The sequence below is a fragment of the Muscardinus avellanarius genome, assembly GCF_963383645.1.
Source record: "Muscardinus avellanarius genome assembly, chromosome: 5".
In the NCBI taxonomy this organism is placed as follows: Eukaryota; Metazoa; Chordata; class Mammalia; order Rodentia; family Gliridae; genus Muscardinus; species Muscardinus avellanarius.
In genome coordinates this window covers 89,360,532-89,377,893 of record NC_137790.1, presented here as the reverse complement: position 1 = coordinate 89,377,893, position 17,362 = coordinate 89,360,532, and the positions used below count along the sequence as shown (strand labels likewise).

At 54.0% G+C, this 17,362-nt stretch overlaps 1 protein-coding gene across 3 annotated transcripts; it reads left to right on the top strand.

The window, feature by feature from the left end:
- Positions 1-1,515: 1,515 nt before the first annotated feature.
- VWA5B2 (von Willebrand factor A domain containing 5B2) lies at positions 1,516-17,303 on the top strand (the record flags this gene model as incomplete). Of its 3 annotated transcripts, none has more annotated exons than XM_080695829.1 (19): positions 1,516-1,654; positions 1,722-1,892; positions 5,315-5,534; positions 5,718-5,875; positions 6,413-6,544; positions 6,754-6,878; positions 7,493-7,648; positions 8,109-8,219; positions 8,299-8,507; positions 8,588-8,699; positions 9,402-9,587; positions 12,077-12,248; positions 12,337-12,650; positions 13,303-13,492; positions 13,598-13,951; positions 16,056-16,193; positions 16,285-16,365; positions 16,469-16,668; positions 16,755-17,303. In XM_080695829.1, 19 exons carry the CDS (start codon positions 1,516-1,518, stop codon positions 17,301-17,303), a joined length of 3,717 nt encoding a protein of 1,238 aa, XP_080551955.1. The 3 variants fall into 3 exon arrangements, with proteins under 3 accessions (XP_080551955.1, XP_080551954.1, XP_080551953.1); XM_080695828.1 differs by having other exon boundaries at positions 16,445-16,668; XM_080695827.1 differs by having other exon boundaries at positions 5,315-5,546; positions 16,445-16,668.
- Between the last annotated feature and the right edge of the window lie 59 nt (positions 17,304-17,362).

Sequence of the window (17,362 nt, the reverse complement as noted above, 5' to 3'; positions counted from 1 at the left end):
TGATGGGTGTGTGTGTGGGGGTGTCACTGCTCTGGCAAAGACAGACTGCAGCTTTGAAAAGGCTGGAAGGCTTCACTCTCAAAACGCCAGGCAACGGAAGAAACCAGGGCCATATAGCCCGAGGGAGACATCCTGCACACCCTCCCTACACCCCACCCCCCCCCACCCCCCCCGTCAAAAGTAGGGGGATGGCGCTGCAGTGAGGACGAGGCTTGCTTCCGGGTACGGGTAGTCGCTGCAGTGAGGGGGATCCTCGCTTAGAGAGGGTAGTCGCTTCAGTGACCGTTCGAGCTGAAGGTACCTGCGGGGATGAAGGAGGTTTTCTGCAAGTCATTAAGGAGCATTTTGCGGAGGAAAGGGGCTGGGTTCTTGGGGGAAGAGTCTGCCTGTGATGGGGGCGCTGGTGCTCTCTGGGGTGAGGAGGGAGGGTCGCTGCAGGGATGAGAAACCCATCCAGGGCCGGGGGAGTGTTCTGGGTATGGCTGGGGTCGCCGCAGTGCTGGGGGGTGCAGGCTGAGCCGCTGTGGGGCGCTCCCAAGACGCCCAGTCTCCAGGAGGATGGGAGGGGTGGGGCCTCGGCCTCCGGCCCGCACTGACGGGGGCTGTGCGGCGGCGGGGGCGCTGTCCCCGCACTGCGGAGCCCAGCCTGGCTCGGGCTGGCCCGAAGGAGGCTCCGCGCCCGGAGCGGGGGGGGGGGGGGAGCGGCGGGCGGGCGGGCGGGGCGAGGGAGGCGGCCTCTCGCAGCGGGGCGGGACCACCTCCAGCAGGACCCGCGCCCCCGCCTCGACTCGCCGGCGCCGCAGCCGAGTCCCGAGCGGGCGCTGCGCGGGGGCCGTCAGCGCAGAGGCGGCACCACCCACCCTTGACGGGTATCGACACCCCGGACTCCGCCGAGAAGCGACGGTGAGGCTGGGGCTGTCCGCGGGGAGGGGGCGATTCCAAGACCCGGCCGCAGCATCCCCTGTGAAGACCGAGGGACCGCGGCGGCCCCCACTCCCGGCCGCCCCGCCCGAGTCGCGGGCTCCCCGGCTCCTCTGCGGGTCTGGCCTCCCAAAGACCCCCTCTTTTCGTTCCCTATCTTGTTCTTTTTACCCCCGACCCTCCACTCCGGTCTGCAGCCCCTCTCGGCGCCCCAGACAGGCCAGGCGCGCGGAGGATAAAGACTGCAGCCCTGTCACTCCGCCCGCCCGCCCGCCCGCTGGCCCTTTAAACCTGGCTCCCGCCCGGAGCACCCCCCCCGCGCCACTTCCGACAGCTGGCGGCCGGGGGAGCCCGGGGGGCGGCAGGTAGGGGCGCGAGGCCGGGCGGGTGCGGGAGCAGCTGTGACGGCCCCTTCCCCGCCCCAGCCGCGGGCGCCCCGGCCAGGTTGATCATTAACCCCGGGCTCCCCGGGCCGCTGGGCGGCGCCGGCCTCCAGGTAACGGCGGAGGAGCCGCCCCGCGCCCCGCGCCTTATCTCCCGCACCTGGCGCGGGCGCCGCTCAGCCCGGCCCCTTGCAGGCCCGCGTCCAGCGCCATGCCCGGCCTCTACTGCCCCGCCAGCTGGACGCCGCTGCCGCTCACCGACTCCTGCGTGCGGGCCTGCGCCCGCGGCCCCTGCCTCAGCCTGCGCGCCCGGCTCACCTACCGCAACCCGCAGCCGCAGCCCGTGGACGGTGAGGCGGGCCGGGCGCGGGAGGGGGCGCGGGGCCCCGCCCGGTCCGACGCCGCCTCCGCCCGCAGGCGTGTTCGTGTACCCGCTGGCGGAGGCCGAGGTGGTCTCCGGCTTCGAGGCCGAGGCCGCCGGACGCCGCGTCTCCTTCCAGCTGCAGAGCCGCCGCCGCTCGCAGGCCGCCTGCTGCCGCGCGCTGGGCCCGGCCCTGGGGGCCCCCACGCCCCGCCGCTGCGCGCAGGGTGAGTCCGCGCCGCGCCTGCCCGCCCCAGTGCTCACCCGCTGACCATCCTCCACCCAGCAGCCCTGGTGCACTGGGCACCTGGCCCAGGTTCGCAGCGAGGGAGACAGACACCGCAGACAGCACGAGGCTTGCTGGGGTGCCGTGGGCCCTTCCAGCCCAGGCGACAGCAGTCAGTGACCACCCGCTGTCCACAGCCGGCCCCTGGCAGCCCCTCTTTCCTAGGCTGCACACCTTCTCAGTCCCAACCCCGGGAAGCAGCCAGTTCCTGGACCAGGAGCAAACTTCTCTGCCCGGTAGCCCAGGTCCTCACTCGCCCCGTTCTGTCCCTCCAGCCCGCTTCCCACTCCAGGTGCCAGGAGCACGTTTGTGTTTTTCCTCTAAGATCCACTCAAATGGCACTCCTTAGGAAACCTGCCCTTAGCCCACAATAAGTAACTGCGTTCTCCCCTCGCCCCCCAGCCTTTTGTTCCACCTCAATACAACATTTACTAGTGGGAGTAATTGTCACAGGTCTGCGTGTCTGTCTCCCCTTCTGAAGAATTAGCCCCAGGGCTGAGGCTGTTCTGGTCATCCCCAGGTCCCAGCATGTCCCGCAGAACCTGGCACAAAGGGGCCCGGTGAGGGCTGGGGGAGGACATGGAAGAGGAGATGCTGGGTTCTGGGGCTTGCACCTCGTTTTCTTCATTCATTCACATGTTCATTTCATTCCTGCTCATGAGATTTACCATCTAAGTAAGAAAAGGGACAGAATCCAGTGACACAGAGAGTTGGCATAAGCCCAGCAGGTGATTAAAAGCAAGAGTAAGAGCTGGAGCCAGGTCCCAGGATTATTATAGAAGGAGGAGGAGCCAGCATTTGACTGAAAGGAAGAGTAGGACTTTGCAAAGTGGAGAGTAGGGGCAGCGGTATAAGTAGAATATATATGGTACTGGGGGTGGAACCCAAAGGCTTTCTACCTCCGGGCTATACTCCCAGACCCATTTATATTTTATTTTGGAAACAGGGTCTCACTAAGTTGCTGAGAGCCTCACTAAGTAGCTGAGGCTGGCTTCGAACCTGTGCGATCCTCCTGTCTCAGCCTCCCAAGCATGGGGATTACAAACATGCGCCACCACGCCCGGCCAGATTATATTTTTATTTTTTATTTATTTATTTTTTGTGTGGTATTGGGGGTGGAACTCAGAGGCTTTCTACCTCCAGGCTATACTCCCAGAACCATTCTATATTTTATTTGGAAACAGGGTCTCACTAAGTTGCTGAGAGCCTCACTCAGTAGCTGAGGCTGGCTTCGAACCTGTGCGATCCTCCTGTCTCAGCCTCCCAAGCACGGGGATTACAAGCATGCGCCACCATGCCCGGCTTCAGATTATATTTTTAAACCTTGCTAGTATCCCAGTACTTGAGAGGCTGAGAGCCTCACTAAGTAGCTGAAGCTGGCTTCGAACCTGTGCAATACTCCTGTCTTAGCCTTCCAAGAACGGGGACTACAAGCGTGCACCACCACGCCCTGTGTGATGTACAATTTAGAAACCCCAAGAACTCATTTGAATCCAGGAGAAGTATGTAGTGTGCATTCCTTTGAATCCAGAAGTATGTAGTGTGCATTCCTTTCCCTTTATTTATTTATTTATTTATTTATTTATTTATTTATTTAGTGGGTCTGGAGATGGAACCCAGGGGCATTCGACCTCCGAAACCCTATTTTGAAACAGGGTCTCACTGAGTTGCGAAGAGCCTAAGTAACTGAGGCTGTTCGCCAACTGCGATCCTCCAGTCTCAGCCTCTCAAATGCTGGGATTACAAGCGTGCGCCACCACGCCCGGCTTCCTTTCCCCATTTTACAAGTGATGAAAATAATAGCAATGGCCACTTACTTACCTGTTGGGTGTTTTGCATGCATTATCTCATTTATTTATCACCACAATCTTTGAGAAACAGTCATTTTATGAATGAGGGCATTAGGACTCCCAAGAAAGTTGCGAGAAGACACGATTAAAAGTCACAGAGCAACCGGGTATGGTGGCACACACTTGTAATCCCAGCATTCAAGATACTGAGACAGTAGGATTGAGGTTTGCAGACAGCCTCAGCTACTTAGGCCCTTTGCAACTCAGTGAAACCCTGTTTTAAAATAAAGAATATGCCGGGCATGGTGGCGCACGCTTGTAATCCCAGCATTCGGGAGGCTGAGACCTGGAGGATCACGGTTCGCGGACAGCCTCAGCTACTTAGTGAGGCCCTCTGCAACTCAGTGAGACCTGGTTTCAAAATAAAGAATAAAAAAATAGGGCAGGGGGGTGTAGCTCAGAGGTCAAATGCCCCTGGGTTCCATCCTCAGACCCGCAAAATAAAAATAAAAATAAAGAATAAAAAACGGGGCTGGGGGTATAGCTTGGAGGTAGAATGCCCCTGGATTCCATCTTCTGTACTGCAAAAAAAAAAAAAAAGAAAGAAAGAAAGAAAAAGAAAGAAAAGTAAAGAAAAGAAAAGAAGAAAAAAAGGAAAAGAAAAGAAAAAAAAAGTCGCAGTCTGAAACTCAGAACCTGATGCTAGCCGGGCATAGTGGCACATACTTGTAATCCCAGTACTTGGGAGGCTGAGACAGGAGGATCACAGGTTTTTGGCCAGCCTCAGCTCTTTAGTGAGACCCTTTGCAACTCAGCGAGACCCTGTTTCAAAATAAAAAATAGGGCTGGGGATATAGCTCGGAGGTAGAATGCCCCAGGGTTCCATCCCCAGTACTGCAAAAATAAATAAATAAATAAATAAATAAATAAATAAATAAATAAATAAATAGGGCTGGGCTGAAGCTCAGAGGTAGAATGCCTCTGGGTTTAATCCCCAAACCACAACAAAATATATAAATAAAATGGGTGATCAGAGAAATGTACTTTAGGTCCTCTAGCCTTATTCCAAGCAGATTGCTGCTCCTGAGTACCTCCCAGGTACAAACTTCTGAAGCCACCCTAGTGGGTGCTGGGGAGTCCCTGATGGTTCATGAGCAGGGAATTTGTGAGCAGAGTGGGTCCCCAGTCAAAGAGAGGTGTCAGTCCACAAGAGGAGTCCTTAGGGAAATGGTGCCCACAGGCTGAACAGAAAGGGGCAGGCAGGAGAACAGGGGCAGATGGTATGGGATCCCCAGAACCTTGAGAATGGATATGCTCCTTCTCCTCAGCCCTCTTCTAGTTGTGATATCACTGCTCCCTTGCCTGATGACAGCCAGGTCCTTCCACTACCAACTCCCTCTGCTACCATTGCTCATCCCTGCCTCCCTCCTGCATCACTAACGCCTTAGCCTGGTGCTCCATCAACCATGCAGTCCCCCTTGCCAGGCTTCCTGACTCATTCCAGCTCCTGCCTCTAACTGCCCCCATACTTTGCTCCCAGCCTCTTCTGACCCCTTTTTCTCACTCATCATAGGTCATCTTGTCTTGGATCTGGCCCAGGCCCAGTCCACGCTGGTGCTGCCCACGGGCCTTATCGCCGCAGCTGGCACCATGACAGTGACCCTGTGCAGCAGCCGGGAGCTTCCCTCTAGGCCCGATGGGGTGCTGTGTGTGGCTCTGCCCACCGTGCTCACCCCACTGGCCCCGCCAGGCCCGCCAGGGCCCCCCAGGCCTCCGGGGCTCTGTGACGACAGGTTGGGCCTATGGTGATTCTCTTCGTCCCTCCCTCGGCTTCTCTGGGTCTAGTGCGGGTGAGGGGGCCAAAGCAGGATGCCCCGGGGTATGGATGGAGGGTGGGGGAAGGACAGGGGCCAGTCAGCCAGAGGGGCTAGAGGCCTTCAGAGGCACCCAGTGACCCCCCTCATGCTCCCTTCCAGCCCTACCAGTTGCTTCGGGGTGGGCAGCCTTGAGGAGGAAGGGCTGGCCTGGGAGGAGCCGGCTGCCTCTCCAGACGTGTTCTCAGGCCCTGCCCGCTGCCCTGCCCCATATACCTTCTCCTTCGAGATGCTGGTGACTGGGCCGTGCCTGCTGGCAGGTGGGTAGAGCTGGCCTGGCCTGCCCACCCCTCTCCTGGTGTAGTGGACTAGGAAATAATTCAAGGCTCAGGGATGGGAAGTATGGAGGACAAAAAGAAGACAGGGCCCTAAGCCTTAGGGACCTCTAGATTAATGGTAGGAGCATCCCCTGGCTACCGCTACATAACACCCCCTGCCTAGTTTTATCTGTGTAATTTATTTATATCCCATTCCACCCACCCATGGCAGGAGACACTTACAATGGGATCAGTCTAAGTGATGATACGGGTTTTCTTTGTGCAAGAGTTGGGGGAGTATGCTAATTGGTTGATTTATAACTCTTTGGCCAGCCAGAACTGGAGCTGTGAACATCCAGCCTATGAGAGCAGACAGATTCCCCCTTGTTGATCTGATCCTACAGATCAGGTTCTGAGAGCTAAGTGGAATCAGCCTCAACCCCTGCCCACAGCCACAGTCACCAGGAAGGCGATGTCTGCTCCCTAGGTGCCGGCTCTGGGTGAGGTGACCATCAGCCCCCTTGCTCTTCTATCCCTCAGGCCTGGAGAGCCCCTCTCATGCTCTGCGGGCAGATGCCCCCCCTCATGCCAGCTCTGCAGCCACCATCTGTGTCACACTGGCAGAGGGCCACCGATGTGACCGAGCCTTGGAGATCCTGCTGCACCCCAGTGGTGAGAGACAAGGACACACGTGGGCCAGTTCCAGCCTGCTTAGGAACAATCCAGGGAGCAGTTATCAAGACCAAATTGACTAAGTCACCTGTGAGGGTGGGCCCTATGGTGCTGAAAGGCTGGACTTGTAGGGTCTTAAGATAGGGGGACTGGACAGTCGTGGTCCAAAGGCAGGAACTGCCCTGATAGAGTTGTGTCCTTCTTATTAGAGCCCCATCAGCCACACTTGATGCTGGAGGCTGGCAGTTTGAGTGTAGCAGAATATGAGGCCCAAGTGAGGGCCCGCCGGGATTTCCAGAGACTGCAGCGAAGGGACAGTGACGGGGACCGGCAGGTATGGCTGCATGGGGTCTTGGCCTGGCCTTCATGCTGGTTGCACTGGCTGTGTTGTGCTTGAGGAGCAGGCAGGCAGGCTCAGGCTGGGGTGTGGAGGGGTTAATAGTTCCCCAGCCTGTCACAGAGGGCAGATGAGTACTGTCACAGGAGGGCCTCCAGGAGTGAATCTCTCTGGGATATATCCGAGAAAATGGAAGCCAGGTCTGACATAGGCAGAGGAAAACCACTTGCCTTGGCCTCTGCCTTTATTTAGATTACACCAAAAAGTCCTCCCTCCAGATGAATCAGGTAAAAAAAAAAATAGTTCTCAGCTGGGTATGGTGGCTGTGCTTCCAGTACTTGGGAGGCTGAGACAGGAGGATGGAGGTTCTTGGCCAGCCTCAGCTATTTAGTGAGGCCCTCTGCAACTTAGTGAGACCCTGTTTCAAAATAAAAAATAAAAAATAGGGCTGGGGGTGTCGTTTGGAGGTAAAGGTCCCTGGGTTCAATCCCCAGTACCACACACACACACACAAAAAAAAAAAGTTCTCAGGGCCAGGTCCCACTGTCCCACTGCCCTGGATGGAGCTGTACTGAACCTGGCCCAGGTTGACTCAGGGCTCCTGTTCTCAGGTGAGGTTCCTGCAGCGACGCTTCCATAAGGACATCCTGCTGAACCCTGTGCTGGTGCTGAGTTTCTGCCCGGACCTGAGTCCCAGGCCTGGATACCTGGGGACAGCTACTCGGGAGCTCCTATTCCTGCTGGATGGCTGCAGTACAGCATACAAGGCCTGTGGGCTTGGTGTGGGCAGTTGGTTTGAGGTGGGCTGTGGGCAGCCTCTCCAAGCCAGGAGTCACCTTGATCTACCAAAGAGAAACCAGACAGCAACCCTTACAGACCTGCTCTTCCCAACACCCAAACAGAGACATGCACACAATCACACACAGTCTCTTTCTCATGCTCACACACACGTGTATTTCAGATTCCAAGAGTCCCTCTCATACACAGATTTATGCTCTCCAACTCAAACAGATATTCACGTTTCACATACACTTCTAGAAGTCCATACACAAATGTCTCTCATACACATTCAAAGACTACACATGCTCCCGGGTCCCACTTGTGCACTTCCCACACACAGGCCTCTCCCAAGTGTCCTCTTCAACGCTCATTTAATCACGGTCTGGAGAAAGCCAGCCTCAGTGCCTGTAGGGCCTGCCTCATGCTGTCCTTCCTAACCTTCCCCAGGATGCCATTGTTCTGGCTATGAAGTCCCTCCCAACTCAGACACTTGTCAACCTGGCTGTGTTTGGGACATCGGTGCAGCCACTCTTCCCAGAGAGCCGGCCTTGTAGTGATGTGAGTGTGGTCCAGGGATTGGGGGCCTCATGGAGATGTTTCAGCCCAGCCCTGCCCAGCCTGTGCCTTCTCTCTTCAGGACACTGTGCAGCTGATCTGTGAGGGCATTGAGACCCTGCAGGCTGTGAGTGGTAGCCCAGATGTGTTGGCTGCACTGGACTGGGCCTTGGGGCAGCCCCAGCACAGGACCCATCCTCGACAGCTATTCCTGCTCACTGCTGCCGCACCTACGGCTGCCACCACCCACCAAACCCTGGATCTCATGAGGTGGCACAGGGGAGCAGCCAGGTATGAAGTGGGCAGAGCCGGCTGCCTGAGGCTGCCCACCCCCGTTCCTGAAGGTCACAGCTGCTTCCCTTTCCCGTTAGGTGCTTCTCCTTCGGCCTGGGGTCGGCCTGCCGCCAACTGCTCCAGGGTCTGTCTGCCCTTAGCAGAGGCCAGGCCTACTTCCTGAGGCCTGAGGAGAGGCTGCAGCCCAAGGTGAGTTCAATCCTTAATCTGTTCTCTACTTCTGGAAGTCCTTTTCTTGTTACATATCAAATCTGAAACAGAACTGGGTTAGGCCACCAGGACGGGTGGTACATACCTGGAATCTGAGTACTTGGGAGCTGAGACAGGAAGATCCTAGGTTAGAGTCCAGGCTTGGCAATTTGGAGAGACCCTTAGCAACTTAGTGAGACCCTGTTTCAAAATAAAAAATAATAAGGCTGGGGGTGTCACTCGGAGTTAGAACACCCTGGGTCCAATTCCCATTACAAGGGAGGGAGGAGGGAACTGGGTCAGGTCATGGGGTCTTGGTATCCTCACCAAGGCTCCTCCATACTCCAGTCCTTCCTTTCTCTGAAATGCCAGCCATCAGATACACAGCAGTATTGTTACCGCTGTGGGGTAGAGCAAATGGCCAAAGGTATGGGGTCAGCCTTTGACTCAGTTTTGTTCTGGCGCCAAGCCTCATCTTCAAGAAGTTGTGACTCCTATGTGTGACAGAGCTCAGTCCAGGAGACAGACCAAGGCCTCAGGAACAAGCACTCGGCCCCTTGTTTCTACCCCACCCCTTCTGACCTCAGCCTGAGCCTGCTTCCGGGGGGGTCCAGGGCCGGCAAATGGCAACTGGGAAAGGAGCCTGCCTGCACTGGCCTTGACACCCTTCTCTCTGGGTCCCCCTCTGGCTGTTCCCCACAGCTGGTGCAGGCTCTGCGGAAAGCTCTGGAGCCTGCTCTCAGTGATATCTCTGTGGACTGGTTTGTGCCTGATGCTGTGGAGGCGCTGCTGACCCCCCGGGAGATCCCAACGCTCTACCCTGGGGACCAGCTGCTCGGTTACTGCTCACTCTTCAGGGTGGATGGCTTCCGGCCCCGGCCCCCAGGGGTAGGCCTGGCTGGTGTGGTAGGTGGCCTGGGCGCTAACGTCTGCCTCTTTTCAAAACCTTTCCTCCCTTCCCTGTGCCTCTTTCTATCAAGCTCCCCTACTGTTCTATAGGGCCACAGAGATCACACCAGGACTCCCCCCTCATGGGGTCTTCCAGTGAGTTGTCCTGTAAGGTGCTGCCCTAGCTTTTCACCAGAAGTCACTAAAGCCATAGCCACAAAACAGCTCCAGTATTTGCTATAAGGTTTTATTTTTTGTTTTTTCCGGTACTGGAGATGGAACTCAGGTGCATTCTACCTCCAAACTACACCCTCAGCTCTATTTTTTATTCTTTACTTTGAAACAGGGTCTCACTGACTTGTGGAGAGCCTAAGTAGTCGCTGAGGCTGGCTGCGAACCATGATTCTCCTGTCTCAGCCTCCCAAATGCTGGGATTACAAGCCTGGGCCACCATGCCTAGCTGCTGTAAGGTTTTTGTTAAAATTTGTTCACTACTACTAGCTGGGCATGGTGGCACACACTTGTAATCCCAGTACTTGGGAGGCTGAGACAGGAGGACTACAGTTTTACAGCCAGCCTCAGCTACTTCATGAGGATCTTGGCAACTTAGTGAAACCCTGTTTGGTAGCATGTCCCTGGGTTCAATTCCTAGGTCCAAAAAAAAAAAAAAAAAAAAAATTTTTTTCTTACTACTTCACACAGTGTCTTATAAAAAGCAATGTTCAGTCGGGCATAGTGGCGCATGTTTGTAATTCCCATGCTTGGGAGGCAGAGACAGAAGGATTGCGCTGGTTCAAAGCCAGCCTTGCTGGCTTAAGAGACCCTGTTTCCAAAAAAATATATAAAATAGGTCTGGGAGTGTAGCCTGGAGGTTAAAAAAAAGCAATGTTCAGCCAGCTGTGGTAGCCCTCCGAAACTTAGCGAGCCTATTTCAAAATAAGAGACTAAAATAGGGCTGGGGGTGTAGCTCAGAGGTAAAATGCCCCTGGGTTCAGTTCCCAGTAAAACACACACACACACACACACACACACACACACACACACACACACACACGAAATAAAATAAAAATAAAGCTGGGCATGGTGGTGCACACTTGTAATCTCAGCATTTGGGAGGCTGAGACAAGAGGATCTCAGTTCATGGACAGTCTTGGTTACTTAGTGAGGCCCTTCTCAACTTAGTGAGACCTTGTTTCAAAATAAAATATAAAGCCGGGCGTGGTGGCGCACACTTGTAATCCCCACGCTTGGGAGGCAGAGACAGGAGAATCGCACAGGTTCGAAGCCAGCCGCGCTGGCGTAAGAGACCCTGTTTCAAAAATATAAAATAGGTCTGGGAGTGTAGCCTGGAGGTAGAAGGGCTTCCAGGAACCCCAGTACCACCAAAAAAAAAAATAAATAAAATATAAAATAGGTCCGGGAGTGTAGCCAGGAGGTAGAAAGCCCCTGAGTTCCATCCCCAGTACCATATATACACAAAAAAAAGCAATGTTCAGGAGCTAGACATGATAGCACACATCTGTAATTCCAGTACTTGGAGGCTGAGACAGGAGGATTGCAGGTTTGATGCCAGCCTCAGCAGCGTAGTGAGATCCTGTGTTATCAAAATAAAAAATAAAAAGGGCTTGTGGGAGTATAGCTCAGTTTAATCCCAATGCCCCCCCCCAAAAAAAAGGCAACGTCCAGGTGCTGGTGATGTAGGCCAGTGATAGAGTGCTTGCCTAATGAGAAAGAACCATCTAACACTTCCTGTAACACTCAGTGACAGATGAGCTTAACAAAGGTGCAATCTCAGATCTCAACTCAAGCATATTCGGGAAGCTGAGACAGGAGAATCGCAGTTTGCAGACAGCCTCAGCTACTTAGTGAGACCCACTGCAACTCAGTGAGACCCTGTTTCAAAATAAAAGAATTAAAAATAGGGCTGGGGGTATAGCTCAGAGGTAGGATGCCCCTGAGTTTCATCCCCAGTACCGCAAAAAAAAAAAAAAAAAAAAAAAAAAATCAAATCTCAACTCTGACACTTACTAGCCACTTGATTTGGGAAAGTCACTTAACCTCCAAGTCCATTTCCTTCTATGTAAATTATGTTTTTTTATAGGTTGTTGTAGCCAGAGGTCATACCTCTGATGCCCTTGAAAGGACACTTGACATGTAATAGGAGTTTGACAAACAGTAGTTATATGTATTTTAAATGAAAAGCTGGCTCTCGTTAGAAGAAAGAGCAGAACTAAACAAGTCGCCTTTTTTATTATGAGAGCTTTATATTGCTTGTCTTTTTTGCCTGGCTGCTAGGAAGCAGACAGCCAAACCTAAAGCTCAGCTTCATAGGAGTTCTATTAACCATTACGAGTAACTTGTTTCCTTCTTCCTTAGTACTGGTCTTAAACCTCTTGCTGTGAACCATCTTAAAAGATAGTCATATAGCTATTTGGAAAAAGGTACACTTATAGCTACTTTCTTTTTCTCAATGCTATTATTCTACCTAGGGCCAAGAGACTGGCTGGCAGAGCTTGGGGGGCTCTGTGTTCCCATCTCCAGAGGAAGTGCCATCTGTTGCCAGCCCTGGCACCGAGCCCACTGGCACCTCAGAGCCACTGGGAACAGGCACTGTATCAGCAGAGCTGTCCAGCCCATGGGCTGCTGGGGACTCAGAGCAGAGTGAGTATCCTGGTGTACAGGTACAGCTGTGTTGGAGAGGGCAGTGAGAGGGGTCAGGGCTGGGGCCCACTGTCCTGCCTCCCCGCAGGTACTGATGCTCTGACAGACCCAGTCACAGACCCTGGACCCAATCCCTCCTCCGACACAGCCATATGGCGCCGCATCTTCCAGTCTTCGTACATACGGGAGCAGTATGTGCTCACCCACTGCTCTGCCAGCCCCGAGCCAGGCCCAGGCTCCACATGCAGCAGTGAGTCCCCAGGCTCTTATGGCCCTGGCTCTCCAGAGGGTAGTCTTCCCCTGGATCCCCCTTCTCAGCAGGGGTGTCGCAGCCTGGCCTGGGGAGACCCTGCAGGCTCCCGTTCCTGCCCCCTGCCTGCACCCCCATCGGCTTCATTCAAGGTGAGCGTAAGCCCACATTCATCCACCGTGTATCCAGCAAACATTTACTTACCACCTGCTGTGTGCCAGACATTGTGCAATGTTCACTATTAATTCTAGCTAGAAAGATAGATGGGTAAATCTATGATGACATCATGCAACAACCAGTGAACACAGGGACATTGTATTCTAAGGGGCTCAGAGTCAGGAGAGCTGACTCTGTCAGAGTGAGTCAGGAAAGTAAAAGCCATAGCAGAATAATAAGTAGACATTGGTTAGGCAAAAAAGGAGACAAAGAAAGACAGAGACAAGGAACAACTTTAAGTGGGAAATGGAGTGGAGTGAGGTGACAAGGGGCATGTAGCTAGCTGTGTGCGTGAGATGGCCAGGAGCTCTGCATTTCTTTTTTTTTTTTTTATTTTTATTTTGTGTGGGTCTGGGGATGGAACCCAGGGTTATTCGACCTCTGAGCTACCCCTCCTGCCCCCCTTTTTAAAATTATTATTCTTTATTTTAAAACAGGGTCTCCCTAAGTTGCGGAGGGCCTAAGTAGCTGAGGCTGTCCACGAACCGCAATCCTCCTGTCTCGGCCTCCCAAATTCTGGGATTACAAGCGTGTGCCACCACGCCCGGCTCTGTATTTCTTGACAGTGGCCTCACATCTCATATGCAGGCAGGAGCCTTGAGCGCTGAGGTCCTGGGCCGCCGGCACAGAGCAGCTCTAGCTGGCCGAAGTCTCTCATCCCCACCAGGCCAGGCAAATCCAGTACCTGGCCGACCCCGACACCCATCTCTGGGTGCAGTACCAGATGGGCCAGGCCCTGAGGCAGGCCAACAGTTGGGCCAGGGCCTGGATGACTCAGGTAAGGGTTGGATGGGGAGCTGGGTTCCCTGACACCAAGGAAGCTTTGGGCAGATGGAACCCAAGACAGCACATTGTCAGTGCCCCTGCCATCTTCTCTCCCCAGGAAACCTGCTCTCCCCAGCTCCCTTGGACTGGGACATGTTGGTGGAACCACCCTTCTTGTTCACGGCTGTGCCCCCCGACAGGGACTCAGCTCCTCCAGCAGCGCCAGCGCCTCCCCAGTCTCCACGTTGCCATGTAGTGATCCGGGCCTTGTGTGGGGAGCAGCCTATGTGTTGGGAGGTGGGTGTTGGGCTGGAGACGCTTTTGGGGCCTGGGGATGGCTCACAGCCTCCATCAGCTACTGAAAGAGCAGCTGCTTGGGACCAAGCATTCCACCGACTGACAGCAGCCTCTGTGGTCCAAGACAATGAACAGCTAGCTTTCCGAGGAGGAACTGAGAGCACAGTTGACCGGGGTGAGTTACTAGTGAGCATCACCAGAAAGCAGTGAGTCAGATCACTGTTCCCCAGCTTTGTTCACAAAGGATCTGAGGTACCTTGCACAATGACAAGAAATTAAGTAAGGCAAGGGGAAGAGTGAATAGGGTGTATTAAACGTGCACTCCATAAGGCTATATACTCTTGCAAACAGGGGACCCAAACTTGACAAGCTTCTTAGCAACCAATACTGAGGGAAATGTGATCATGTAATAATTGACAGGGTCCACACAGAAACAAGTCTTTTATCAATCTAGAAAAGACAATTAAAATTTAAATTATAGCCAGGTATATGGTGGCACATTCTTGTAATCCCATTACTTGGAAGGCTGAGACAGGAGGTTTGCAGATTTGCAGCGAGCCTTGGCAACTTAGTGAGGCCCTCCACAATTTAGTGAGATCCTGTTTCAAAATAAAGATTAAAAGCTGGGTTTGGTGGCACATGCCTGTAATCCCAATACTTGGGAGGCTGAGACAGGAAGATCACAGATTAAAGGACAGCCTCAGCAAGTAGTGAAATTCTCATCAACCCAGTGAGACTCCATTTCAAAAATAAAATAGGGCTGGGGTGGAGCTTGGAGGCAGAATGCCCCTCAGTTCAACCTCCAGGAACACACATACACACATACACAAGTAGACAGAGGGAGAAGCCTTAGGGAGTTTTGTTGTTGTTGTTGTTGTTTTGGTGGTATTGGGGATGGAACCCTTCTACCTCCAGGCTACACTCCCAGACCTATATTTTGTTTGAAAACAGGGTCTCTTAAGCCAGCCAGGCTGACTTCAAACCTGCGGGATCCTCTTGTTTCCGCCTCCCAAGCGGGAAGAGGGGGAGGGGGGAGGATTACAAGTGTGCGCCACCACGCCCGGCTTTTTTTTTTTGGGGGGGGTGTTGGGGATTGAACCCAGGGGCATCCTACCTCCAAGCTACATCCCTAGCCCTATTATTTATTTTTATTTATTTTTATGGTACTGAGGGTGGAACCCAGGGGCATTCTACCTCCAAGCTACACCCCCATCTCTAATTTTTTTTTTTTTTTTTTTTGTGGTACTGGGGATGAAATCCAGGGACATTGTACCTCCAAGCTGCAACCCCAGCCCTATTTTTAGTCTTTATTTATTTTTGCGGGTCTGGGGATGATGGAACCCAAGGGCATTCGACCTCCGAACTACACCCCCTGCCCTGTTTTTTATTTTGAAACCAGGACTCATTGAGTTGCAGAGGGCCTCACTAGGTAACCGAGGCTGTCTGTGAACCACGATCCTCTGGTCTCAGCCTCCTGAATGCTGGGGTTACAAGCATGCACCACCACGCCTGGCTTTTTTTTGAAAGTGTCTCACTGAGTTGTGATGGGCCTCGCTAAGTAGCTGAGGCTCTAGTCTCTGCCTCCTGAATGCTGGGATTACAAGCGTGTGCCACCATGACTGGCCCCTAATTTTTATTCTTTATTATTATTATTTTTTATTTTTATTTTTTGCAGTACTGGGGATGGAACCTAGGGACATTTTACCTCCAAGATACACCCCCAGACCTATTTTTTATTCTTTATTTTGAAACAGAGTCTTGAGTTGTAGAGGGCCTAAGTAGCTGAGGGTGGCCACAAATCTTGATCCTCCTGTCTCAGTCTCCCAAATGCTGGGATTACAAGCATGCACTACCACACCTAGCTTTTATTTACTTTTTGCGGTACTGGGGATTGAACCCAGGGGCATTCTACTTCCAAGCTACACCCTTAGCCCTATTTTTTTATTCTTTATTTTGAAACAGTGTCTCACTGAGTTCCAAAGAGCCTAAGTAGTAGCTGAGGCTGTCCTTGAACTGTGATCCTCTTGTCTCAGCCTCCCAAATGCTGGGATAACAAGTGTTTGACACCACACCTGGCTTATTCTTTATTTTGAAACAGGGTCTTATTAAGTTATTGAGAACCTCACTTAAGCTGGCTGTGAACCTGCAATCCTCCTGTGTAAGCTTCCCAAGTACTGGGATTACAAATGTGCACCACCACATCTGGCTGGAACATTCTATTTTCAAAGTAGCCCTCTGTAGAGGGTAAGAGTTCAGCATGGGGCTTCTTTGAGTCATAGGTCATACCCGGAGGTCCTGGCTTCGAGCCCTTCAGACAAGCAAAGTCAGCTTTGCCCCTTCCTGCTTTACCTGCCCTGTGGCTGTGGATGCTACTACCAGGGAGGTCCTGCCTGGGGCCCTGCAGGTGCGGAGCTCAGGTAGGGATCCTTCCCTGGTGACCTCTCAGATGTTCTCACCTCACTGGCTACCTACTCAGACAAATGACCCTTGCTGTCCATGCCCCTGCAGAACCAGCTGAGCCCCCAGGCACTTTTGTCTCTCAGGGCCATCTAGATGCAGCACCTCTGCCCACAGCAGTGCACTCTAAAGGTATAGCCCAATATGGGGGAAAGGGTTAGGGCACAACAGGGCCAAGACCACCAATGGGCGCTGGTCGGCCTCACTGAAGGACTTCAGCGAGACTCTCTGGCAGGCACACAGGACCTGGACCAAAATGACAACTCCAAGACAGCATTGGAGGAGCCCACAACTCCCACTGGAGGTCCTCGCCATCTGCCCCTGCAGCTTCCCCATAGGCTCAGCCTGGGCCGGCGACCTAGACTCTGCAGTTCCAATCCAGGCCATGCCATTGAGAGCAACAGTGAAGGCAGTGACCATGACTACCTGCCCCTGGTGAGGACTCGGGAGGTGGAGGGTGGTGTCAGCGGGGCCAGTGTATGGTCTCAGCTCATTTCTCCCCCCACCTCCTCTCTCCTCAGGTGCGGCTACAAGAGGCAGCAGGCTCCTTCCGACTGGACGCCCCCTTCTGTGCAGCTGTGTGTATACCTCAGGAGCGCTTGCGGCGCGCCTCACCCTTTGCTGCACACCGGGCCAGCCTCAGCCCCACCTCTGCCTCATCTCCCTGGGCACTTCTGGGCCCTGGTGTAGGCCAGGGTGACAGTGCCACAGCTTCCTGCAGCCCATCCCCCAGCACTGGCTCCGAGGGACCAGGCCAGGTGGACAGTGGGCGGGGCTCAGACACTGAGGCCTCGGAGGGGGCAGAAGGACCTAGTGGCTCAGATCTGCGCGGCCGAACCTGGGCCACAGCTGTGGCACTGGCATGGCTGGAGCACCGCTGTGCTGCTGCCTTTGGAGAGTGGGAATTGACTGCGGCCAAGGCTGATTGTTGGCTGCGGGCCCAGCATCTGCCGGATGGCCTTGAACTGGCCACCCTCAAGGCTGCAGCCAGAGGGCTCTTCCTGCTGCTGCGCCACTGGGACCAAAACCTGCAGCTACACCTGCTGTGCTACAGCCCAGCAAATGTGTGAGGGCTGCCTGCTGCTGCACATCCAAGTCACTGCCACCCAGGACCGTCCTCTCGGTGCTG